Source organism: Neopsephotus bourkii, unplaced genomic scaffold (assembly GCF_033783945.1).
Source record: "Neopsephotus bourkii isolate Nb327-2 ecotype Australia unplaced genomic scaffold, CSIRO-AGI_Nbou_v1 NB_463, whole genome shotgun sequence".
Lineage (NCBI taxonomy): Eukaryota > Metazoa > Chordata > Aves > Psittaciformes > Psittacidae > Neopsephotus > Neopsephotus bourkii.
Window position 1 is genome coordinate 2214304 of NW_026900965.1, and position 26332 is coordinate 2240635.

Here is a 26332-nt window from a genome sequence, read left to right on the forward strand (position 1 = left end):
CCAAAACCAGCGCTGGGAAAGGAATCAACCCCTCTGGAGGCTTTGTTTCCAGAGGAAGCCTGCAGAGGGGCTGCGGGAGCTGACCTTCCTGTGCCGGCCCCACTGAGCAGTGTGGGCAGTGGGCTGAGGGTGGCGATGCCTCCCAAGCACACAGCAAACCCCAGCCTGTGGCTCATTGTGCTTCAAGGAAACAGCTGGAGGTCAGGGGAAAAGCAGCCCAGAATAAACCCAGCCTCAAGCGTTCCTTCTGCTGGTTTTGTCAGGAAACACGGCCCCAGGCTCCGGCTTTTGTCCTGGCTGTTCCCAGGGAGCGGGGATGAGGATGCGAAGGCAAAGGCTGGGAAATGGGGATGATGCTGCCATCCCTCTGTGGATCTGTGGGGTCTCCCTGTTACCGGGAGCTGCCCCAGTGGCGCTCGATCCCATCCTCACAACCTGCTTTTGGGGGCAAGAAAACAGAACCTGGGCAGCCAAAATGGTGTTAGTGCAGCTGGGGGGGCGGACGGGACATAGCATCACCCCCGTGCTCTGCTCCCACCCCTCCTGCTTTGCGCTTCCCAGCACTACAGGAAACACTTCAGTGCCTGGGATTTTAGGGCTCTGGTTGTAAAGTGCCTGCATCCAGCAGCTCAGGGAGGGGATCCTGCCCCTCTGCTGGGCTCTGGGGAGACCCCCCCTGCAGCCCTGATCCAGCTCTGGGGCAGCAGCACAAGAGGGACCTGGAGCTGTTGGAGCGAGGCCAGAGGAGGCCATGGAGATGCTGCGAGGGCTGGAGCAGCTCTGCTCTGGAGCCAGGCTGAGAGAGCTGGGCTGGGGCAGCCTGGAGAAGAGAAGGCTCCTGAAGGGGAGACCTTAGAGCAGCTCCAGTGCCTAAAGGGGCTGCAGGAAACCTGGAGAGGGGCTTGGGACAAGGGCCTGTAGGGACAGGCCAAGGGGAATGGCTTGAACCTGCCCGAGGGGAGACTGAGCTGAGCTCTTAGGCAGAAGCTCTTCCCTGTGAGGGTGCTGAGGCGCTGGCACAGGGTGCCCAGAGAAGCTGTGGCTGCCCCATCCCTGGCAGTGCTCAAGGCCAGGTTGGACACAGGGGCTTGGAGCAAGCTGCTCCAGTGGAAGGGGTCCCTGCCCGTGGCAGGGGTTGGAGCTGGGTGAGCTTTAAGGTCCCTTCAACCCAAACCAGGCTGTGTCTCTATGATAACCCCTGGGTACCAGGGTGAGCTCCCCACCTCGTCCCACTGTGATGGCTGCAGGGAGCTCACACTTGAGCTGCTTTAGCAGCTTTGCTGCTCCTCCTCCTCAAGCTGGTGGTGCCAGCAGAGGGTTGCTCTGCCAAACCTCACGCTAAGGAAGAAACCAGGCACAGGAGGCTTCTGCTGTCAGCTCCAACCCCATTGCCCACCAAGGACCACCACAGCCCCTGCATCACGGTTGGGCCACGGAAGAGGGACAAGAGAGACCCCAGTCCTAGTCCAAGCAGCATCCCTTGCTCCCAGTGAGACACACAGCACTCTTTCCCATTGCTTCCTGCTCTTTTCCATTCTTTATTTGAGCGCTCACATTCTCACTTTGGTCACAGCTCTGAAAGGTTGTTGGTTTGTTCTTTTTGGTAGCTGTTTGGTTTTTTTTTTCCCCTCTTCTCTAATTTGGACCCACTTTCTAGAGTATTATAAAATTATACAAGTGCAGTAATCACCAGTTGATAATAAATAGGTATTTGTTAGTTCACAAAGTTAAAGTGCTTTGAGAAGGGATGTAAGGAAGCTCTATCCTAGATTCGGGGGGGGGGGGGGTATCTTGGAAATGTAGTGCAGTAGGAAGCTCTGGCCCGTTGTCCACAGTCTGCAGTCACGAGAGACACGGGGCATCTCTCCCCCTTGCCATCAAGACCCCTCGGGCGCTCCTGAGTGTCCCTGAGCAGGCACGAAGCAGGAGCTGTGCTGCTGGGAGAGGTTATTGGAAGCATTAGATAGGATGTGTCCCCCCCCTGCTGCACAGCCCGAGGCTGGGGAAGGTTTGGACAAGGTGTGGGATCGCCCCATTGCCCACGGGTGCAAGGGAGAACATCCCGGTTTTCACAGTTTAGTCTTGCTTGGAGACCTCAAAGCCCAAGGGAAGCAAAGCCCCTGGTCCCTTCATGGTGAGGGACAGAAGCAGAGCTGCTCGAGGCGGTGGGGGAGCCGCGGCAGCACCCCCGAGCCCATCAGCATCGCCCTGAGATCAGCCGCCTGCTGCCTCCATCCCTGAGGAAGCCCGGTCCCTCTCCCATAGGAGAGGCGCAGGGAGCAGGCGCTGCCTGCTGCCCCCATGGAAATGCCCTTAAGCTGCCTGCAGAGGATTTGTGCGTTTCAAACTCCTTCCCAGGGCCTCCCGGGTTTGGTTTGGGCTCTGCTTCCACCTTCCCTTCCTGTCCCCTTCGGTCTGTCCTTCCCCACACCCCAAATCTAGTCATCTTCCCAGGCTTTTCCATGCAAAACGCTCACTCCGGGCCTGCCGCTGCAGGTTTCCAGTGCGAGTTCCCAATCTCCCTTCCACATCAAAGCCAGCTGCAAAACAGAAATCAAATGAAACCATACCCTCAACCCTTTCCAGAGCCCAAGTCTCCAGACCAGAAGGGGATTCACATGCGACACTGGGAGCGTTCCAGCTGCCTCCAACCCTAACAGACATTAGCCACAAGAAACGGGAGGCATCAGTCCCCACTTGGAGTGAAGCATAGATCAACCAGTTCCAAAGGCCAAGGGCTGGCTCCTCTTCTTCATCACATGCACGTTCCTGAAGAGAGGAGTCACCGTGCCCTGAGGATCAGTGCATGCACATTGGCAGGAGTCCCCTGAACTGTCCACAGCGGGGAGGCTGACACCGTGCTGCTGGGTACAGTGAACCTCCCCTGCCTGCTCCCTTCCCTCCCTGTCCCCAAACCCTGCTCCAGCTGGCCCTGCAGTCCCATCTTCCTCACCAAGCCTCCTCCACCACGGCCACAGATGGAGAGGCTGCTGCCCAAGACCCCTTTGGGGACAGGCAGTCCAAGGAGTGACTAAAGGAAGTCTCCTCAGGAACAGACAGCAAGTGCAGGAGCAGCAGCAGCAGCCGCCAGGACGGTGGGAACGCAGCCCCATCGCGGTCAGTGGAAGAGCTCCACCAACACCACCATGAGGAGCAGCTGCAGCCAAGAGGCGAGGGTCATGGTGGCCTGGCCCTTCTGGGACATGAACCTGAGCTGGTTGACCAGGCGCTCCTTCACCAGAGCCTGCTTGAAGCCGTCCTCCTCCGAGATGCAGACGTAGTGGCCGTAGTGGACGTGGCTCACGTTCTGGATGAAGTGGAAGCAGTCCTGCTGGGGGTGGGTGGTGTTGCAGGTCTTGATGAGGCTGTTGTTGTGGTACCAGTTGTAGGTGGCATAGTGGGACTCGATGGGGCAGTTGAGGTAGTAGCGGGAGAAAGGGACCACTGTGATGTTCTGATAGTCATCTGCTGGAAGACATTGAGAACAAGGGGATGAGACATGGAACCACGGATTCTCCCACCAGCCTGGAGGGAGGAACAGTTGGGTTAATGGGAACAAGTCATAGAGCCACTGAATGACAACAGCAGGGCCTGACCCACGCCTGAAGTCTCTTGTCCCAGGACAGCAGCAAGCACCAGCCCCATCACCCAGCTCAGAAATGCATTATCAAGCAGTTAACCCCAAGCAGGGGCTTGGAGGTGTCCTGGCTTCAGCATGGTCATTCCCAAATCCCCTGCAATGAGTTGTGACCCCTTCCACAACAAACAAAGGCTCCAGAATCAATCCCCCTGCCCCAAAACACCCCCTGGATTCACAGCCTACACCTCAAAACCTTCACATACCTTCCTTAATGTCCCCCTTCTGGCACTTCCCTTGCGATGGGTCCAGGTTCAGGTTCTGATGCACCTCCCTAGGAGACGGGAATAAGCATTAACACCAGGGAAGCAGCATTTCAGGGCTAAGAAAGGAATTGCTCATACAAGATGCAGTGGATTAGGTAAGGAAGAAGTGTTTAAACACCTGATGCTACCCGGGTGGAGACAAACACAAGACTCAGGAGGGTGATGAATGACAAATGTGAGACCCAGCAAGTCACCACAATGAAGAGCATCACAACCAGCTGACCCGTGCGTGTTTCTAACAGCAAAAGAGGGGCTGGGTGCTCAAACCCCACTGATGTCTCCCCCTCCAGGGCAGGGAGCTGCGGGAGGGCTGGCTTTCGGGACAGCACAGACATGTGTGTGTGATTACTGCATGGACCCCATGGGCTCATCTCTCCCTGGGATAGGAAGAGGACCTCAAAGCCACGTTCCAGGCAGGGGCACACCGAGTGTGGGTGTTTCTCACACGGACACAAGCAGAAGGAAGCTGATGGCATCACGCACCGGTTCAGGTACACGGACTGGCAGGAGCCATTGAGCCAGCCGCAGTAGGGGTCCCTGGCCAGCAGGCAGCTGTCACAGTTGTTGCGATACACCCCGCACATGGCCATGGGCACCTCCAGCACTCTGTCTGCTGAGCCCACGTACAGCATCGCCTGCGGGGGGAAAGCAGAGGGGGTCATCCCGGTGCCACCTGGGTGTCCAGCGCTTCTCCTGCAGCTTGGCTGTGAGAGGGGTGCTGAGGCGCTGGCACAGGGTGCCCAGAGAAGCTGTGGCTGCCCCATCCCTGGCAGTGCTCAAGGCCAGGTTGGACACAGGGGCTTGGAGCAAGCTGCTCCAGTGGAAGGGGTCCCTGCCCATGGCAGGGGTTGGAGCTGGATGGGCTTTAAGCTCCCTTCAACCCAAACCAGGCTGGGATTCCATGATTTCATCAGTGAGGCCGACAGGTCTCCAGGCAATGCAGTTCCTATCCTGGGAGGGGCAGCAGCATCCTTCCCCTGCCAGCCCTGTGGATAACTAAGTTTGCTCCATGAGGTGACAGCAGTGTTGTCACCTCTGGGATGGAGCACCAGCGCTGCCTCACAGCTCATCCACCAGCAAGGCTGGACAAATGAGAGGGAAACTGCAGGAGCAAACAGCCTCATTCTTCCCATGCCTCTGGAGGAGAGGAGCTGTCCAGAAAGCTCTGCTGCCCACTGACCACCCAGAACCGGGGCCGTCAGCCCAGCCTTAGCAAAGCAGGACCTCCCACAACCCACTCCGAGGCTCCTTCACATCCATGGGTTGCCCTTAAACCTTTGTCCCTGCCTTTCCTGCTGCCTGCTTTTAAAGCTACAGCCTACAGAGAGACCCACCCTCTTGTGGTCCAGGATCATGGACTGGATTGGGTCCTTCTTCGGGAAGACCTGGAGCTCCATGATGTTCTGCACCCCGTCTGGCAGCTCCACCACCTTGTGGATGGATCCTTTGTCTGGAAAGAAAGAGGGGAGAGCCCTAATGGAGCACACGAAGAGCAGAGGGGCTGTGGGGAAGGCAGGCAGAGAACCAGCACTGCCTCCAGCCCATGCTGTGGCAGACAATTCCCATTCCACAGAGCAGGGCTTGACTGGATTCTGCTCCCCAACCACCCAGAGAAGAGAGAGAAGGAGCCTGCTTGCTCTGCCTCTTTCCCACAGCACAGCCTTGTCTCCACCATCATCCTCCCAGCAACGAGGAGCCCATTTCTCCTCCCCCTTTGGACCTGGCTCTGCTTGCTTTGACCAGCCTCAGCATGAAAACCCAGCAGCTCTCGAGCTCCTCTGCTTTGATCCCTGGCCTGTTTCTGCCCAAGCATCATCTCATCGCTTGCCCGAGGCTGAAGCTTGGAGTTCTGCCTTCCTGTTCTGGTTAAACTGACTCCCATCCCAGTGAAATGACTGCAAACTGGTGGGTCAGGAAAACAAGTCCATTTGGTGGAGGGGTGGGAAGGCAGATCCTGAGGAAACACGGCTCGGGATTCCCCTTCCCAAGGAGTCACTCCCTTCTCCACCACCACCCAGGGGAGGTGGAAGATGTGACCCTGGGTCAGGCAGGGATTAGGGCCCCCCAGGTGCCTCCATGCCTGCAGCAAGGGTGGGCAGCCAAGCCCTGCACCTTGGAGCAGGCTTCCTGACTGCTCTGCAAGGCATGGGCTGCATTGAAACTACAGCTTTCAGCAGGATCAAACCAACCGGAGCATGTGTGGGCCCTAATCCAAGCCAGGCCACCTACTGCGAGCTGTCTGCATCTGTTTTAATCACAGATTAGGAAACAAAAGCCCCAGAAAACCCCTCCACAAGCACCAGGGAACAAAGCCCAGGGCAGGGCAGGAAAAGGGGTGAGAGCTGTAGGGAGCAAGCACACAGAGGCAGGGAGGCACGAGAGGGACCTCTGTGCCTTCCATGCACTGCATGTGAATCCAGGCAGCTCACCAACCTGTTACTCTCCATCCCATTCTCCTGCAGCTGAATTGGCTTGTCCCAGCTATGCAGCATCCCCACTGCCCCGGGGCCATCAGGAGCTGGGATGCACTGGCTGTGTCTCCAAGCAGAGATGCTGGCCTCACCTGAAGCCTGCACTGCTGCACTAGAGCAAGCAGGAGCAAGAGGTGATGGAGTGGGTCCCTTTGCAAAGGATTTCTGCTTGACACATGGAGAGGGCTGTGCTACCCCTCCCGTGCCCTAAAAACACTTGGCCTGAGATCTACCACGGGCTTGAAGCAGCCCAAGTGGGTAAATCCCACATGCTGCGATGCTGCTTTCAGCCTTTGCCTATGCAGCCAAATCTGTGCTGGGACTTGGCAGCTCTCTCCCGCTTGACAAAGCTGGGAACACAGCCCCTCGCTCTGCTCTGCTCTGCACTGGGGGTCTCGTCTGATTCCCTCGGGTTCTGCGCCCTCGAGGGGAAAGCAAGCTCCAGGGACCTCCATAGGGAAAGCTTCCCAGTACCTGTTGCCAGATACAGCACGTTGTAGCGGCGCCCATCGCCCGCCGAGACCTCGTGCACCCCGATCTTCTGGTAGCGGTGCTTGTTGTGGAACAGGGGGCTCTTGGTGGGGGAGAGGGGCTCCACGCGGTCCTGCACCTCCGGGTGGCTGTCGGCGATCTTGAAGGTCTCACTCGGGGTGTGCTGGCCCGAGGAAACGCACTGCGGCAGGAGGGGACAAGAGGCACCGTCAGGGGCAGCGCTGGTGGAGTCCTACCTGTGGTCCCCCTCCAGAACGTGCCCCTCTGCTCTGCTCTGCCCTGGTGGGACCCCACTGTGTGCAGTTCTGGTGCCTTCAACATAAGATGGACATGGAGCTGTTGGAGCAAGTCCAGAGGAGGCCATGAGGATGCTCAGGGGCTGGAGCAGCTCCTCTATGGAGACAGCTGAGAACATTGGGGCTGTTCAGCCTGGAGAAGAGAGGGTGCGTGGAGACCTCAGAGCAGCTTCCAGTGTCTGAAGGGGGCTACAAGGATGCTGGAGAGGGGCTCTTCATCAGGGACTGTAGCGATAGGACAAGGGGTGATGGGTTCAGACTGAAACAGGGGAGTTCAAGTTGGAGATAAGGAAGAAGTTGTTCCCTGTGAGGGTGCTGAGGCGCTGGCACAGGGTGCCCAGAGAAATGATAAATGCTCCATCCCTGGCAGTGTTCAAGGTCTAGGGTGAGGCGTCCCTGCCCATGGCAGGGGTTAGAACTGGATGATTTTAAGGTCCTTTCCAACCCAAACCATTCTGTGATTCCATCCTCCAGCCTCACCCACCAGAGCTCACAGACCCACTTGCTGAGGCAGGTCTGAGCCCATCTCCCTGTGCTCTCTATGAAGGTGTTGGACCTTCCCCAGACTCCTTTTGTCTCTGGGAACATAGCTGAGGTCTTCCCCACAGTGCCTGCAACCTTCCTCGCTGCCCCAGCCCTCCCTGGCCTGCTCAGTGGTGGGACTGTGCCCCCACCTGCAGTGCCAGAGCAGGGACCAGCTCTTGGGAGGCCTCCCCACTTCATCTGGGTAACTCCTACCCCTCACTCACCTGCCCAGGCTTGATCTCTGGGTTGGGACCATTGTAGCCTTTGAGTTTGGAGGTCCGAAACACGTTGTCAATGTCCCCAAAGGAATAGACACAAACAGCAGAGCTTCCCCTGCAAGACAAGGAGACAAAGAGAGAGGGTCAGGAGACATTGGCCATCCCACTGCAGCTGGAGCATGGCTGTGTGCATCGCGCTGCTGCTGACCATGTCCTCTCTGGTTGTTTTGCACCCACATGCTTGCCAGGGAGACTAAAGGGCTATGGGACAGGACATCTCTCTGCTTTACAGAGACCCTCACCAGGTGTTTGTGAAGAGCCCATAGACCTTGGAGTGCCTCCAGTTACTCGCAGGGACAAAGAAGACATCCTGCAACCAGTTGAAGTTGCCCTTGGTGACTGGGTCGACACAAATCAAGCTGGCCTTCAGGAAGGTGGTCCACTTGGAAGCAGAGAGCGAACCGGTTCCCCCTTTATCTTCCTGGAGGGAGAGGAAAAGCAGGGAGTCAGGGTTAAGCAGAGAAGAACACAAAGTGTCCCCCCTGTCCAGCATCTTGGATGAGTAACTGAGGGGTGCTCCAGAGGTACACTTGATGCGAGCCAGAGGATGGGAAGGCCAAAAGGGTACAGCCATACCCCACATGGACTCTGTGGCACAGGACAGAACTGAGCCAAAGGGGTCAAATCACATGCCCATAACACCAAGTGAGCTGGCATGTCCATTTGCCACCCCTGCAGCATCCTTGCCTCCCCACTACACTCTGTTCCTGTGGTACCTTACACAGCTGGGCCACTCGAGAGATGTTTCTAGGGGCCTCAGGACTCTTATCCGGGTTGTCTTCACGGAAGAAGTAGTAAATCTTGTCCTGGTGAGGCTCTTCGTGCCTTAATGTGGTGGCTTTGACAAACTGAGGGTCTGTAAAGGGAAGAGAGCCATCAGAAAACCTTGGCCTGAACACCTTTCATCTGTTCTCTCTTCTTGTTTCAGCCCATTCTCCCTTCTTGCACAGCAGAGCTCTCATCATGGAGCTCCCTCAGTGGGAGCAGGCTGCACCCTTGTTTGTGTTCTGCTGTGGAAAACCCAGTGATGCTCTTCCTATTAATACACCACTACCACAAAGGGCATCCCCAGCAGCAGCAGGTCCCTCTGAGCATCATTAGCTGGCATCCCCATGGCAGGGAGTTCTGTGTAAGCATGGGACCAGCCTCACGGCTCCAGCTCTATCAGTTTGTTTGCTGGGCTTTGGTTGCCTCCTCCAAGTTCTGTTTTGCCCTGGTTTGATTCTTCCCTCTGGCCACGGGTTCAGGAATCTCCAATCTCCCAGTGTCCCACTGAGCTCATGGAAATGAAGGAGGCTCCTTTTTCCCTATTTCCCACCCTACATGTTCCTGCTCCAAGGTTTCGCCCTGGTTGGGGGTCACTGCCCAGAGTGGAAGCTGCTCTTCCTGTTTCTGTTACAGCAGCTGATGGGCAGCTTTACACAACCACGTTTCCTTCCAGCATCTGCCAGGGGACTGGCCACACGTTTCTCTCCATTTCCCCATCTCCTCACCCCGAGCAAGAGGCACTCACTTGTCAGTTGTGTGGTCCTAGAGGCAAAGAGGTGACCTGGCAGCACGGGAGGACGTTCCTCTCCATGCTGTGCTGCGTACTTAGGGCCCCCAGATGTAGGCTGACAGAGCCCAACCTATCTGCATGGAGGGGCAAGGGGCAGGTCCCACGCCTCCAGCATGGCCCCGTACTCACTCTGCATCACCGTGTCGCTTGTGTAGAGCTCTCCTCCTCCTCTCACCCGACGGAAGCGGGGTATCTTGCCGTTCTGCTGGCTCTTCTTGATGGTGGAGTAGATGTCGTGACCTGTGGGGCAGGAAGGCTCACTGCAGCGGGCTGTTGCCAGAGGGGACAGAGGGGTTTGAGAGAAGGAACAGAACTGGGAACTCTCTTGGCACGTGGACTCACAGAGCTGGGGGATACAGGTGGAGAAGCCCAGGCCCCACTGCCTAGCACTGAGTCCTGGCAGGACTCCCACAGCCCCTTTCGTTAAAGAGCAGAGGGACAGATGGTTATTCTACCTTGGGAATGATCCTCACCCATCCCTCTGCCAGGCCCAGAGCAGTGGAGCTACTGCAGGACCCTCCTTCCCTGCTGCCTCCACTGCACTCTACCCTCCTGCAGAGACTCAACCCCCACGCCCTGGACAGGAATGAACAACCTGGTGCCATGCAGGGGTTGGAACTGGATGATCTTAAGGTCCTTTCCAACCCAACCATTCTACGATTCTATGCTCTGTCCTAGGAGGATGTGCATTTCGATGGACTAAGCACGAAGGGCTAAGGCTGATCTCCAGCTAAAGCAGAGGGACAAAGCCCTTGGAGCAGCTCTGAGGTTTGGTACAGAGCACCCAGCCTCCCTGCACAGCACTGATAACACATGAGCAGACACACTTACCATCAACAACGACGAGGGTGTTCGAGTCGGGGGTGAAAGGAGCAATGCCTCTCCCATCCCATGGCGTGCTCTCCTTCCTCTGTGTCTGGGTAAGGACAGAAATGCTCCCTGAGTGTCACCAGTTCAGGGAAAGCAGGGGAGCCAGGGGCCCACATCCACCCCTGGGGCAGGAGGGGAGCAGCTCTCCTTGGCTAGCACAGCCTAAAGGAGAGGGGTACCCATCATCAAATAGGCCATGCAGAGCCCCTGCTGCAGGCAGGAGGTGAGGACAAGGGGGCTGTGACAAGTTGAGCATGGAGGTGGCACGTGAAGATCTCTGCTGTGATGAGCTCCTCGAGGGAGGTGGTGTTTGGGCATTGCAGATGTTGGAAGGGGGATCAGGGCATCATCTTACAGATGGAGATAGAGCAAGGGCTTTGCTCTGGTACCATCAGAGATGGTCACAGCATACCAGGTTCCAGCAGGTGGGAGAGCAGGCACCGGTGCCACACACTAACATCCCATCTCCATACTTCTCCACTAAGGTAAGGTAATTCTTATTGTCCTCCTGCAAGAGAAAGAAGAGAGGCATGAGCAGCACTGCTACTGCACTCCTAGTGCTTTCATGGGTCTTAAAACCAGAGGAGACCAGTATCACCCCATCTGATCTGCTCCACAGGCACTGGAGGCCTTCACCCAAAGAGAGTGCATGAAGAGCATACACAGCTCATTCCCAAGCACTCCCTCAACCCAAGTCCTCCAGCCCTCACCCATCTGCTGTTCCACCACAGGCAGGACCTACCGAGCTCCCGGGCATCAGGCACTGTCCTTCATTTTTCACTGGGAAGTCTTCCTGGGATAAGAGAGAAAGAGATCTGCTTGAATTCCTTCCCTTTAAAAGCCAACGGCAGTGGGCTCAGCCCCAGGCACCACACACTGGTCACCCTCATCACAAGAGCCAAGGCAAGCACGGCTGTGGGGTCATCAGACACTGCAACACACCTCGGTACCTGAAACCCCTTGGGGATGCTGGGCTGGATCTCTCAGGCCCTGGAGGTGATGGGGAGAAGCAGCAGCGTGACTGGCAGCCAGGCTGGGCTGCTTGCCAAAGGATTTGGGGAGAGGATCTGTCCCTGCAGGGAATGGGTGCTCGGTAGGGGGTGGTGGCATCCAAGGGATGGGACACTTGAACCACACTGCTCCTGGGAACAAGGGAAGTATCTGGGCCTAAAGTTCAGCAACCGACTTGTCTGAGAAGGGCAAGAAGGGGTCATGAGAAACCAACCGGGGCAGTTCCCTGCTGTAGTAACTTGCCAGCTGGTCCAGAACTTCCTGCTTTCGAGGAAATCCAGCCTGACTTCCAAGAATGGGAAGGGTTGGGAATATAGCTTCCCGGCAGCGATATGAGCCTGAGCATCCCTGCTCACGTTAAAGAAAGGGTCCCTCATGGGAAGAATCCTCCCTTCTTGGGCACCAAAGACCTCAGGAGGATCACAGCCTGGGAAGAGCCCACCCATGGCTAGTGGAGGAGACTTCCCCTTGCTGCAGCCATTCATCTGACCCATGTTGGGGCTTCCCAGATGGATGAGGCAGGGACAAGACCCTCCGAGGCCTGACTTCACTGCTGGCAAACACCTTGAGCAAGGTATCTAGTGTTTGGGCTGTGAGATGGATGCTGGACACTTTGTTATAGAGCTCGGGGGCCAAACTTGCAAGCAGAGCATCCTTACCACGTAGTTCTCATAGGTTGCAAAGTCATAGTAGTAAAGCTTTCCCTCTCCCCCGATGTAGATGGCCGAGGTGTTTTCTTTATGATAGAAGACTGGGTACTTCTCACTCCTGGGGAACACATACTCCTTTGCACCTACAACAGCACAGGGGTGACACTGGTCAGGGCAACGGCAGCACCCACAGGCAGCTCAGGCTGATCCACTCCCTCCCCATGTCCTCGGTGGGAGTGATGAGGAAAGCAAGGACCCAAGGCTGAGGCCCCGCAGGGATGCCTGGCCTGGCTCCAGGCAGGCAGGGAAAGGCAGCTCCCAGGCTCTGAGCTCATCTATTGTTCCCTTGGCCCCAGGGACAGGAGAGCTGGAGCAATGGTGCAGCCCTGCCTCACCCCTGATGGAGGGGGGTGATGGAGGAGGAGAAAGGGAAACTTTGCTGTTAGAGCTCTGTAGAGAGCAGAAGCTCAAAGCGACTTAGAAGCAGCTCCTTCCCACCTGCTCTAATGGCTCAGTGCCTCCTGCCTCCCAGCATGGAGACAAAGGGCTCCCTCCCCTCTCTGCACATCCTCTGGCAACCCCTCCAAGTAACTATGTCCACAACACAGGTCCTGCGCCCTCTTGCATTTGCCATGCCTTGCAGGTGGGGATCAACCTCCCCATGCCCATCATCTCCTACCAGCCCCAGAGCATCACACCTGTCCTCACCAGGCTCCAGCTGCACTGTCAGCATCCTCCCTCCACGGGCCAGGAAGGATGGACAGGGTTTGGAACCACGAGGGACAGGGGGAGGGTGCACAAAAAGCTGCAACTCCATCTCCACCCCCAGATGTGAACAAGAAGTGAGCTGCAAGACCCAGGACCCACGTCACAGCCGGTTGCTGCAGATGGGAAGCTCCGCAGGCCCAGCTGGGAGGAAGAACTGCTTGCCCTTCCCCTCCTTCCTTCCGCTTTCACCTTCCAGCTCCTCTTCCCTAAAAACATCCTCCTTTTCCCTCTGCATTGCCAACTCGGTTGTGGGAGGCCGGCCCCGTGTTGCAGTTGTGAGCCTCCTCCCCAAGGCTTTGGCTGTTCATCCATGGGATCCACTGATCCCACAGCGCTCTCCGGGATGCTGCAGCCACCCCTGGGCAGCTCTGAGTCCCCATTCCAGGGCCCAAAGGCTGCCCTGTCCCCTGCCATGGTTTGCAGCAATGACACAAGAGGGGTTTCTCCTCCAAGGGGCAGAAGCCTGGGCTCGGGATGACCCCTGCTTGGTGTGACGGGGCGCTCCGCTTTCATTCCTCCCTCTCATATAGAAGAGGGGGCCTCTCTCCTGGCAATGCCGCTGCTGCCACCGACACACAAAGGCTGTGTGAGCCTCGGGAGCTGGCTGCCTGCACAGACAGGCAATTAATCAGTGGCACGTGTCCCTCTGCTCATGGCAAAGGACAGTCTTTGCCGAGCCCAGTGGCCCCCCTCTGCTCGGAGGATGCTGCGCAGGGTCCTGCCAAGGCCATGGAGCCAAAAGTGAGAAAGACTCATTAGAGGTCACTGGGGTGCTGAATGCCTGCTTGAGCTGTGCCTTTTCCCCAGGTCTCACTAAGCTGGTGGGCCTCCAATCCCTGTGGGGTTAAACTCCAGCAAGGCTTGGCTATAGAGGGGATGCTGCCAGCCCCCACGTTGGGATGGGAAACCCTACCAGCCCCACAGGCTGCTCTTTCACAAGTTGCCTTGGCCGCAAAGAGAGCGGTGAAGATGTCCCAGGGTACAGAAACCATCTCTGCCCTCCAGCTCCTCGCTAACACAACACCTCCAGCCGCCCTTCCCCTGCACACCGGGATGGGGGATACAGCAATTGGGAGCCAGCAGCTAGGGATGAGAGTCCCTGCCTGCTCCTGCTCACCTCCCCAGCCCTGCCCCAGCCTCTCTCCTCTGTCCAAGGACTCCTGAGCATCTGCTTTGCCTGCTGGAGAAGCTGGCATCCACTCTTTGCCAAGTGACTATGCAATTCCTTTGCCTCCAAGCAGGAAGCCAGCCGGGCATGCAGGTAACCCAGGAACTCACCAGCCACAGACTCAGGCTATGCTTGCCAGGGAGGATTCCTCTCCTTGTCCAGCCCTCAAAACCCCACTCCTGACCCAACCAACAGGCACACACACAGGAGCCCCTAAAGCCCTTCCACTATCCCGCTACCACCAATACAACCCAGGTCTGTCCCGACCTCAGCAAACCTACCTCCTGTTTGCAGACCTCAACCCCAGCCCCTACATTTGCTGCTAATCCAGGATAATTTACACCTGGAGCTGCTCCTCCTGCACCTCACCCCTTTGTAAACCTCAGCCCCACTTGCTCCTTCCACCTTTGGTCTCACTGGGAGGCTTTTCCACCGCGCTGCCTCCGTGTGAGCGGCGCCTCACACCAACCTGCAAGAGCACATTCATCTCCAAGCAGGCAGCAACAAACAAGCCCAAACTGATAATCTGGATGGCAGCAATGTATTATTTACCCTGCAGCTCCCCAGGGACAGCACTGAATCACTGTGAGTAAACAGCTCCGCTAGCCAGGACCCAGAAGCGTGTTTGCGGCTCCAGCACTGTTTTAACTCGATCTACAAGGGAGACTATTAATGGTGTTTCCATGAGCTGGTGCTGGTGTCCCTTTGCCCCTGCATCAGGCCTGCTGCTGACCTGCAAAGCTGGCATTCAGCCCCTGCTCTGCCTTGAACAGCCTGGCTTAGGCAAAGGGCTTGGTTGCCTTTGTCTCTGCTTTCCATCGGGCAGGATGTGGGCAGCAATCCTGCTGCAAACCTGGAATGGAGAACCTGTGGTACAGATAACTTCAAGAGCCAGGGACCATAGAATCCAGCCTGGTTTGGGTTGGAAGGGACCTCAGAGCTCACCCAGCTCCAACCCCTGCCATGGGCAGGGACCCCTTCCACTGGAGCAGCTTGCTCCAAGCCCCTGTGTCCAACCTGGCCTTGAGCACTGCCAGGGATGGGGCAGCCACAGCTTCTCTGGGCACCCTGTGCCAGCACCTCAGCACCCTCACAGGGAAGAGCTTCTGCCTAAGAGCTCAGCTCAGTCTCCCCTCGGGCAGGTTCAAGCCATTCCCTACAGGCCCTTGTCCCAAGCCCTTCTCCAGACGATGAAGCAGAGAGCATCCAACCACCCACAGTGTGTCCTAGAGAAGGGAAAGTGCCTCTCTTAGCAAGACCCAGGCTGCTTTTGGCACTGCAAAGAAAGGCTCACCCCCTTGGGATGGGGAAGGCATGGCCCTGCCACCACCCTGCCTCCTAAATCAACCCTGCAGAGCACACAGGGCTCATTCCAGCGCCTGCCTAACCGCGCTGCTCCCTCTGCCTGGCATTTACTGCAAACCCCACCGGCAGCGCGCACATCAATGGCCCGATTGTCAATTGAAATGCTAACCCCGGCGAGGCCTGAATGGGAGAAAGAGCAGCTTTGTGCTGGCAGCGAGATGGAGGGTACCACAGCAGCCTGAAGAATGATATTAAATGAGGGCGAAGGAGGGAGCCCGGTGCATCTCGGAAGGATGCCTGCAGGGTGAGGTCACGGGGAAGAAGGGCAGTGAAGAGGGAGATGCTCTGGATGAGATGAGGGCAGGGAGGCCTGTCCTTAACACACAGAGCAACGCAGATAACAGAGAGAGCTACCTTTCCCATCTGGTAGGATGAAACATGCCTGCCTCCCTAGACCTGGTTTGGGCAAACCCAGCTTTAATGCCACACTGAAGTCTCTCCAGCTCCTTCAGAAAGGCACCAAGAGCCTCCCCAGCACCACAATACTGGGTTTCCACAGCTTTGTGCAGGGGAAGCATGCCCTCACCTCCAGAACAACCAGAGCAGCAGCCTGGCTGCAGGCAAACCCAGCTCCCATTCCTGCTGCAGGGCTAACTCAGCTGCAGAGCTCCTGCTTCACTTCGCATCCCACCATTCCCCAGCAGCTCCAGCATCCCAGACACTCACTTAGTCCCTGGTGAACTGCTGTTCACTGGTGCTGCAGGAGGACCACATCTCCTTAAGGTGGATGGGTCCATTCTGCACTGGTGCCAGCACTGTCAAATGAGAAACTGGGAAAATGAGAAGCTTGGGAAAGATAACAAGGGATGGAGAACAAGGGAAGAACTCGCTGCCTCTTGGGAGATGCTGCAGACAAGAGGCAGATGCTTTACTTGCTGCGCATCAACCCCAGATGTGGCACCCCCGTTGCTATATGAAGAGGAGAAACCCTAACCCTAACCGCACTTCCTGACGGCAGGCAATGCACCCTGCAGCACTCAGTCATCACCATCCTGCATCCCACCCTCCCCGTGTGATGCTGCTGACACTGCCACCTGCTCTGGTGCCGGCGGGGCTGACGGCACGCTCCTGCCTGACTCACGGCACCGGTCGCATCCTTTCCTGGTCCCCTCCTTCTCCAAACAATTCCTCATCTCCCAGTTTATTTCTCCCTTCCTTTTGGCACAGACAGAACAGATTATGACCCTGCTAGCAGCATGTCTCTGCTGCAATCTGACTGGGACTGGCTCTGACGGCAGAAGGAAAAGCCGCCTGCTCAATGCTGACTCAAGGGCTGGCAATGCCGGGAGTCCCCTGGGTCTCATCCTCTCCACCTGTGCCAGGCGCACTCATCTGCCACCAACGTGAGTCAGGGCTGACTCCGTGCCCCACAGAACACCTGCTTTTGGGAACACAAGAGCCCTTTTGCCTCGATGACACCCATCCCTCTTCCGCTCCCGCTTCCCCGCGCACGCAGGATGCATGACAAGCAGCTCAGCGCAAAGAAACCAACTGCTATCCTTGGGAATGTGATCCACATCCACTGCCCTAGTCACCCAGCAGGGCGTCAGGGCTCCTGCTCCCAGCTCTGACAACACCCCGCAGGGCAGCTCCAGTTTCACTATTGAAAACTGGGAGGACAATCCCTGGATTTCCTACTTGCGTGACCAGTACCAGCCCCAGGAGCAGATGACGGGAGCATGGGAAGTCACATCACCCACCCCAGAGGGATGCAGACACCCCAGGAGGGCTGTGACGGGTCCCCTCCATCCCTGGGAGGAGGACTGGAGCGCACCATCCCAGAGCCATGTGCCGTCTGTCTCCCCAGCTCCATGACGAATGCCGGCATGAATTCAGAGATCCATGGGTCTTTTTTTAGATCCTCTATAAATTCCCAAGTTGAGACATTTCAGCGGGAACAAGCGTGCCTCCAGGAGCTGCTGTGCTCACCAAGCTGCTGGGCTCTCCTTCCCTCTGACTTTGCCCAAGGGGAGAGACGTGACACAAGGAAAGCAGGGAAGTGCTCATCCCCCTTCCCAAAGGATGGACAACCACTCTCATGGAGTGTAACAGCAATAAGCCAAGGGGTTTCCACAGGAACAACTTGTCTCTAGGTGAGGTGACCCAGACGGGTTTGCTCTGACCTGCCATGCAGTAATTGCATGGTCTCAACCCATGAGTTGCAATGCACCCACGGGAAACGAAACGTTTTGTGGGAGGGGTTTCTGGGAAAAGGGTGAAAATGCAACCTAAAGTGTGAAACCACCCTCCTCACCCCAACCCGCCCTGCTGCTGCCCCGGAGCTGGTGTCCTTGCTGCTGCCCCTCAGTGCTGGGAAGCAGAGGTACAAGGAGGCCAAAGGATCACCCCGCAGGGAGCATCACTCGGTGCCCAGGGCAGCCCCACACTGCTCGGGTTCGGTGCTCCAACACCAGTCATATCCCACAGAAAACAACATCAAGCCAGCAGAACAAACACCACCCATTCCCCTGCAGATTCCTACCCCTCTAGAGCCCTCCCAAAGCCAAGTATCATCATCCTCATCCTCTTTTGTCTACCTATTCAGCAGAGCACAACACAGGAAACTGGGAGCAACCAGCCTGGTGCATCCCAGGAGGGGTTTGTGCTGCCTGCTTTCCCCCCTTGGTCTCTCCTCTCACCTTACTTTCAGGATGCTTGCAGGGATCCCCCCCAGGGCTCCTCTGTGGTCCCCCACAAGTCAAAAGGCCCTGGGGAGCAGTGGAAACCAGGCAGCCAGAGAGTGCTTAAACCCCTCTCTTGCTGTAGTGGGACCACAGACACGAGTGGTTCCTGCTCCTTAAAGCCCTCTCCTGGGCACCACGCAGCTCCCTGCCATGGGGAGACCCATGCCCATGAGATCCAAAGGGTAAATGGGTCAAACCAGCCCTGGTGTGGGCATCAGTCACCTCTTGTGTCCTTCACAACCCCTCTCACCAGGGCAGGGAAGGGCAATGGCCAGGCAGGGCAGCAACAAGCAGCTGCCTTTGCTTTAGCCAAATGGTCCCACAAATGCATCCCAAGAGCACGTGTGTGCCCAGAAAGGATGGAGTAAGGCAAACAGTTTCCTAGGGAAGGCAAAGCGCTTTCTCATCAGTTCGGGGGGGGGGTAAAAGCACTGACTGGAATTTTTCCATGCCCTCCATCCTGTAGGAAATGCGGTTCAGTTCCCGAAAGCAGCACAGCTCAGAGCAAGGGCTTTCTGTTAGCCTTATCTGTGTCCTTCACACAGCAGAGCAGAGAACCCAGCATTGGGCAGCACAAGCAACCTGCAGGAGGCTGGAGAGGATGCGGGGGCCGTGTAGCCTGAAGGGGTGCTAAGGGGTGCATGCACTTGTGGGAACCCCAGAGCAGAGAGGTGACACGCAGCTGGCGAACCCACATTACTCATACCCAGCCCTGATGCCTTACACATCTCGCTCCTCTTATCTGCAGCTCACAGCAAGTCAGAACAACGGGTTTAATCTGCTTGATATTTCGCATCCTGTCTCTCCCCCAAGACAGTTTGGAGACGAGCAGCATTTAATCATCTGCCAACAAACCTCACGCTATCCTTCCTCACACCCCTCCCCAACTGCTTCCTACTCCCTCCAAGCACCCCTCTAAAGGAAAGAGCAAGGCCATGGCTATCATATACCAGTAACACCTACATACAGGAGGACTTTTCCACCCTTGGCCAGCCTACATTCCCAGCTGCCTCCATAGGATGCTGCTTGCCTTTTCCCTGCCTTCTTCCCCTGAAGACCCTGCCATCATGAGGTACTCATGTGACTGCTTGCTGCTGCCCTCGAGAGATCCCTGCCATCAATAGCAAAACGCTTCGGAGCAGAGGAAACAATTGAGCCTGCATTATTGGGGATCTATCCTACAAAAGCTCTCTCAGCTTGTGTGCAATCCAAATGCCTGGGAGCGCGGCGCTGGCATAGCGGAAAGGCTCAGCTCCCAGAGCAGGCTCCAACTAGGCAAATGTACTGTTTTAGAGTTACTGCAGAAGGCAAATATCCTGGCACAATCCCGATTTTCACTCTATTTCTGGTAAGCTCCGGAGTGCCTTTGGCAGCAGGCAGCAGTATTCAGCACTGGGGTGAGCTAGGGCAGGAGGAATGAGGGGATAAAAAGCCCCTCTTGGTTTGGAAAGCCAGCTGCTGGGCATGGGGATGCTGGCTCGAGAGCTCTTCTGAGAGCTATGCAGCCTCCATCCCCTCCGTGAGGGGCCTCAGAGCCAGGGCCAGCATCAGTCCCCAGCAACAAAAGAGCCCCCTAACCTGCAGCAGGGAGGGAACGAGCCTTGAATTCAAAGCTTGTGCCATCACCAGGCAGGGCTTCGGGCACACTGCAGCGCTGCAAGGCTCCGCTCACGCTCCCAAGGCTCGAACCAGAGCCATTCCCACTCCAGGAACGATGGATTGCTGCTTTTGAAACACAAAAAGACCCCATGCCAGGCATGGCAGTGGTTTGTACGCATGCTAACACGTTACCAATAGCCCCTGCCCTCCTCCTCCGTGCTCACCCCCCCCAAATTATGCAGCACTGAAGCCTGTGCCACTGCAAGAGGAGTCCAGAGGCTTTGATTTCACGGGTGCAGCTTGTCATCCAGCAGGTATGCTTCTCCCTACCAGCCTGAAACCGAGCTGCTGGCTGCACCCTACCGATTGCAGGGGCTATATTTAGAGCCAGGTTTTGTTCCTTCCCAAAAGCCATTCTTCTGGAGATCCTAATGACAGTCCTGAGCTGCGCCGTGTTCCTGCCGGAAGCAGGGGAACTTCGGCCTGTGATTATGCTATTTCATCATATGGTCACTGGAAAACAGCAGAACAACAAAGGGATGGGTTTAGCAGCTGCCTCTCCCACTACGAAGGTCGGTTTCCAGAGACTGATTTATCACAAAAAGCCTGCCAGGCTAAAAACTGCCCCGAGCACCTTTATGAGCATCCACCAGCAAAGCAGAGCTCTCCCTTTTAGCTCCATTGGAGCCATCTCCCACCTCCCTGCTGCTGCTTAGGGCAGGGCAGCTGGAAACCCCTTCTCCCAGTGAGGATAACCAGGAGGTGGGCACAGGGCAAGGGGACTTCTGCAGTCCCATGTGGAGCCTCTGCAGAGGTTTAAAGGTGGGAAGCAAGATCTGCAGCTCCTGAGCGTGCCTGACGTTTCACTTCCCCATAGAAATCAGATGAGGCTATGCACGCAGCAAAGGGACTTCCTCATTAGATTGGGAAGGGCCCTGTTGTGCTCCTACCTGCTGCTGCAAGGCTTCCCATCCCTGTGATGAGCATGGGACAGGTCTCAGCCCCACAGCCTGCCTGTCAGGGAGGGCCATGCAGACCTTCCAGCACCCCCTTTCTGCCTGCTTGACACCCCCCTCTTCTCACAGCCCTCCCTGGCTGCACCCTATGATTCCATAATTACTCAGCCTTGGAAAGCCAAACCACTGTGTTACGGTCATCTGAAACCAGACACTCGCATCAGCCTTTCCAAACCTTGCCTTGATCCAAGACACGAGCAAACCCAACAGACGGGGGTGTTGGGAGCAGCCCCAGGGCCAGTGTCTGGGCTGGGAATGCCCACGCATTCCTCAAGGAAACTCCTTCGACTTGCAATGGCCTCTCCCGCGCAGTCCAGGCATGCCTGATAAAGGCAAACAGTTTAACCCAAGTGGGGTTCAACTATTTAGCTATTAAAATAGTTAAAACTATCAAGTATGAAGGAGTTTAACCCAAGTGGGTCATTAGATGTGGAGTCATCGCTGCAGAAGGCTGCTGACACCAGCCACGCGGGTTCAGACTCTACTTAATAGCACTAAAGAAGCAAAGCTGTCATCAAGGGCAGCATCAGGTTTATTACACAAAACCTGCTGCTCCGGACTTAAACTGCTCTGAAATTACAAGCAATGGGCAGAGATGCTTCCGCATTCAGCTCCTGTGGCACTCTTACAGCACTCCTCTGTCACACCAGACGCAGTTAGACACAGCCTACTACACCGGGTGGAGCTGGGATTCAAAAGAGTGCCCAACAGGAGGAACAAGTCCTATTCTTGGAGCAACCAAGAATAGCTGCACACCATAGGATGTAGGTGGCTGCAAAAGAAGCAATTTCATCTTCCTAACCCACCTTCCAGCCCTTTTCCTGCTTACAAGCTTCTTTAAAAAGCATCTTGTACTCAGGACTTTGATTTAGTTTGGCTTCAAGCACTCCGGTTCCGATTTAGTTTGGCTTCAAGCACTCCGGTTCCGATTTAGTTTGGCCTTGCTTTAAGACTACACCAACTCCAGATCACCTTCCCAGGCCAGTCCCCTGCACTTCTGACCCTGAATCAGCCCCAGGGCTGGCACTTTGCCTCTGGCTCTTTCCCAGCCCTGTTTCAACGCAGCAGCCACAACTCGGATGACTCTGCCCATCCCTGTTGTTGTTGTGTCGTGCTCTCGAACAGGAGGTGGTTGTGATTCACTCGCTGGGTTTGTTTGCTTTGTTTTCCCCTGTTCAATCTGCACAGAGGGAAAAAATATTTGCCACCAACATTTTAGGAGAGCAGCATCCCCCACCCTGTGAAAAGCAGCCATCTGCAGGAAACAGCATTGCTGGGAAAGTGAGAAGCTTCCTCCTGGAAATGTCGACGCTCCGAAAGCTTCATGTGAAACTGTCCTAACAAAGATGCTTCACACCCGTGGGACCACGGGAGAAGACAGTGCTGCTGTCAGCGAGGAGTGAAGCTGCTGCTGGCATCGCAGTGCTGCAGCTTGCCACCATTCCCCATCAGTACGAGGCCGGACCCACCTCTCTCCTTGCTGGATGCGGTGCTGATGCTCCAGCAGGCACAAGGAGCTCCCGCAGCACTCGGAGGTGCTGGCACAGCAAGGTGAGCTTGGCAGAGCCAAGGAGCTATTGCAGGCAGCTTCCAGGAACTGCCATGTCAACACCCCCGTGACCCAGGGCAGGCTGCAGGCAGTTGACCCAGCCCAGGAAACCCAAGGCCAAGTGCTTCTTTTCCCCTCATGGGAGCTGTGAGCTCCACACCAGCTCAGAACCTGTCTTCCCTTCCAGCTTCATCTGTTCGCGAGCAACAGGAGAAGAATTAAACTGGCCCCATCCTACCCCAAGGTGTAAACGCAGCAGGTGATGAGAGAAGGGCTGGGAGTTTGTCTCGCTCTTTGCATGAGTAAACAGGGACAAAACAACCTTAAGCATGGCAGTGGCTAAGAATTCCTCCTGTGCAGCACCAAAGGCCCCAGGCTACAGCAGCCTGACCCAGCCCTGAGGCTGCTCCCTGTCGTCCCCGTGCTCCTCTGCTATCCTCATGCTCGGTGACTTTCCGGTCAGGAGACAGTCGGGCTGGGATGCCGCATCCCGCTCCATACAGAGGGGCTGCATCCTCCCAGCCTCAGGACACGGCTGTCTCCAGCTCTGCAGAGTAAATACAGTCCCTGCTGACAAGCAAAAGCTCCGTGTGGGATGTGAATGCACCTTCTTCAAAGCAAAGCCCAGCTGGTCAGTGTTGAGTCAGGAGAATACACAGAGGCAGGGGGAGGATGGGAATAAAGGGAAGAGAAGCAAGAACATGGTGTGCGAGGTTGGAGCACTCACTCCTGCACCAGGCTGCTGAGGCTGAACTCCCTCCCACTCTGCAGATCTCAACACAGGGAACTTGCCATCTCCAATCTGCCTTCATTAGGACACTAGGGAGGGGAATGGCCAGGAGAGACCCAGCCCCAGCTGCAGAGGGGAATGGGGACAAAGCCCTTGTCAGTAAAAACGACCTTGAGCACTTTAGCTATGACCAGAGGTCCGGATGCCCTCAGCCCATTGCTCCCTGTGTCCTGCTCCTAAGAGGAAGAAATCCTGCAGAGTCAGATGTGCTTTCAAGTAACCGATTACCCAGCCCCGAGGGCTGCCCACCCATGCTGGGGGCTCCAGCGCTCCCAGGACGTGTTGAACCCGGGCTGATCCTGGGGGACAGCACACCCCTTCCTCACCTCCCCATGGCCTGCGGTGTCAGGGAGGCAAAGGCAAGGCAGGACAGCAGCCCCAGCCTCGGGGCTGGCTTTATACACACTTTATACACGCTGCTTTATACCTAGAAAGGCACATCTGCAGAAAACGGTGCTCCAGTTGCCCACTGCCCTGGCCCCACACCACATCCAAGTGCCCAGGACTGTGACGTTACTGAAATCCAGAAGCTCCGTGCACTAAGTCAGGCTGACTCTGCTTCTTTGCCTTCAGACCTGAGCTCAGGTTGTGCCACCTAAACCCAGCTGCATTTTCTTCCCAGCTCAAAGCATCCCATCAGCTATTTGTTGCTGTGAAACCAGGCAATGAGGGACCACGGAGCAAAGCATCAGAGAGGTTCAGGGTGCTTGTAGCCAGGCCAGGGTGCTGGAGAGGAGAGCAAGGCTGAGCGATGGAAGGGCCGCTGCAGCTTTACCCAGCACCAATGTCCCCCTCCCCAGTAGCACTGCAGTGCAAGGGCAGGATCCCTCCCATGCACTGTTCACTCCTGGAGAAGCCTCTCCCTTCACCCACAGGGCTGTAGCATCTCAAGGTGTCACTGCTGAGGCTGTGCCATACCTGGTGCTACTGATGGGCTGTGGCGTGTAAGAAACTGAATGACACGAAGAGCTGCCAGCTCCTGCAGAGCCCAGGGCCAAGGCCAGCGCTGCACCACTGCAAAGGCAATGAGCATCCGTGCAGACAGCCCGGATCCCTGCTCTTCCCCATCAGCTCCCAGCACCCAGGAGCAGGGCTGGAGCAGCAAACCAAGCCCTGCAGCCTTGTCACCCCAGGGCAAGAGATTAGCCTGCCTACTTGGATGCACACAGCAGCAATGTGCTGACCTGCAGGTTTTGCCTTGCACTATGTCTGCAGGATTAGAGAAGTTAGAAGGCACCCTGGAACTCACAGCACCCCCTTTGCCCCAGAGCCATTGCTTCACCCTCCTCGAGAGCCTCCTCTCTGCCCTACTCCTCACCCACAGACCCTGTTCCTGAAGGGTGGAGGTTACAGCAAGCAGAATGTGATCTGTTAAATAGGACACAGGACTGCCAGTAATGAGTGTGCCACACAGCTACGCCTGATACCTCCCTGATTGAAATCCCTCTTGGCCTGTGTCCCAGCTAAGCTCTTAAAAGACAGAAGCAGAGATGAGCACAAGCTGATCCCCTTGCAGGGAAGCGTCCTAACACTAATTGGCTTCAGTGTGTCTCAGTGACAGATTCTCCTTGTGTTCAGTGTCGGGAAAGCCGCCCTCTGATTCTGGGAAAGGCCAGACTGCCAGTGCCTAAAGGGGCTGCAGGGAACCTGGAGAGGGGCTTGGGACAAGGGCCTGTAGGGACAGGCCAAGGGGAATGGCTTGAACCTGCCCGAGGGGAGACTGAGCTGAGCTCTTAGGCAGAAGCTCTTCCCTGTGAGGGTGCTGAGGCGCTGGCACAGGGTGCCCAGAGAAGCTGTGGCTGCCCCATCCCTGGCAGTGCTCAAGGCCAGGTTGGACACAGGGGCTTGGAGCAAGCTGCTCCAGTGGAAGGGGTCCCTGCCCGTGGCAGGGGTTAGGACTGGGTGAGCTTTAAGGTCCCTTCAACCCAAACCCTCCTGGGATTCTACGCCCCTACTCCACGTGCATGGCAAGCACAGCCCATGGAGACAGGTTCAAACCAGCCACTTGAACCCTCTCACTTCTCAGCAGTTTCACTCCAGCACAGTTGCTCCCAACCACACCAGCACCCAGCAGTTCAACTTCCCCCCTTCTTTCCTGTAAGCACGGCAGGGGACATAATCTATGGAGAAACGCATGACCCCCATCCTGTGCCCAGTCTCAGGCTCTGTGCCTTCTCCCCACCTCGCACCCCCATTTCTGAGCCACTTCACTTGCCAGCGGATAAAAGAAGAGACACAATACCAGGAGCAACCCTTCCCTGCTCTGCCTGCCCCCTTTGTGTGCAGAGGGGACACCCCTGAGCCAGGCACCCGCCCGCAGCGCCGGGCCTGCAGGGAAAGGGCATCCTCAATACCAGCAGAGTAACAGATGGCCCAGAATAAACCACGGGGAATTGGGGTCCTCTGAAGTTGTCAGCGAATGGGGGAGACAGAGGAGCTGTTGTACTGCAGAGCAGCGTGAGAGCCGCAGCTCAGCTCCTCCCGGCTTAACAACCACCAGCACCGCGGGGACAAGACGGGGGCTTTTGTTACAGCTTCCCCAGAGGGGATGGATCCGAAAGCTTGGAAGAGACGCGATAAAAGCAGCCAGCGGTCGCCTGCTCTTTTCAACAGCCGAAGCCTGGGCTGTCCTCTAAGCTTGCTGCTTGAAAACGGGTCTTTGTTCAGCTCCTGCTTCGAGCAGAGCTGGTTCTAAGTCCTTGCGTGCCGTTTCATATGTATATATTTTGTCAGAGAATAGAGATCTTGGGCAAATATTTACTCGCTGAACTCGGTGTTAAGTACAGCAGATGAATAGGAAATTAACTGCAGGCTGCAAGCGCACTTCGTTTCTCTCTGCAAGTTCGAGGGAATGGTTACTGTGGCTGCTTCAGGGCTTTCACAGCCTTCCCTAGACCCGGCTTGTGGGAAAACGCATTGAGAATGGAAAAAGAAGAGGACTCAGAAGGAACAAGGCTCTAAAAAACCCAATTCAAAGCACTCCAAGGGAGGCAGAAGCCCCTTCCGCAGACCACAGCCTGTGCTAATGGAGGCCAAAAGTCTCCCCGAAGGGACAAAGGGAAGGAACAGCCCAAGTCTCCTCCAAAGGCACAGGTAGAACCCCCTGGCGCAGGGAGCAGCTGCACCCAGCGCTGCCGCAGCCCCGCACCGCGGCACTCACCTTGGGGAGCTGCGATGATCCTGGGGTTCACCTTGGAGCGCCCCGCTGCCCAGCCCCACAGCAGGCAGCCCCATAGGGCCAGCGCCAGCCCCACCGGCCGCCTCCTGCCCATCGCGAGCTGCGGAGCGAGCAGCGAGCCCCCGGCTTTGAGAGCCTGATAACTGCAGCGCTGCCTCTGC

General features: G+C 56.6%; 1 protein-coding gene across 2 annotated transcripts; it reads right to left on the bottom strand.

The window, feature by feature from the left end:
• Positions 1 to 1518: 1518 nt before the first annotated feature.
• Positions 1519 to 26307, bottom strand: SEMA7A (semaphorin 7A (John Milton Hagen blood group)). Of its 2 annotated transcripts, none has more exons than XM_061349979.1 (14): positions 26154 to 26307; positions 12064 to 12197; positions 11136 to 11186; positions 10806 to 10901; positions 10355 to 10439; positions 9653 to 9763; positions 8682 to 8821; positions 8208 to 8386; positions 7912 to 8020; positions 6849 to 7047; positions 5238 to 5353; positions 4387 to 4538; positions 3844 to 3911; positions 1519 to 3465 (listed from the first exon to the last, which is right to left on the bottom strand). In XM_061349979.1, exons 1-14 carry the CDS (start codon positions 26263 to 26265, stop codon positions 3119 to 3121), a joined length of 1899 nt encoding a protein of 632 aa, XP_061205963.1. In that variant the 5' UTR covers positions 26266 to 26307; the 3' UTR covers positions 1519 to 3118. The 2 variants fall into 2 exon arrangements, with proteins under 2 accessions (XP_061205963.1, XP_061205962.1); XM_061349978.1 differs by having other exon boundaries at positions 1519 to 3468.
• Between the last annotated feature and the right edge of the window lie 25 nt (positions 26308 to 26332).

Coding starts and splice junctions, on each gene's coding strand:
- SEMA7A (XM_061349978.1), bottom strand. CDS start 26,265: ATGGGCAGGAGGCGGCCGGTGGGGCTGGCGCTGGCCCTATGGGGCTGC. Junction 12,198..26,153: donor GATCATCGCAGCTCCCCAAG/GTGAGTGCCGCG, acceptor GTGCTGTTGTAG/GTGCAAAGGAGTATGTGTTC. Junction 4,539..5,237: donor TGATCCTGGACCACAAGAGG/GTGGGTCTCTCT, acceptor TTCCCCCCGCAG/GCGATGCTGTACGTGGGCTC.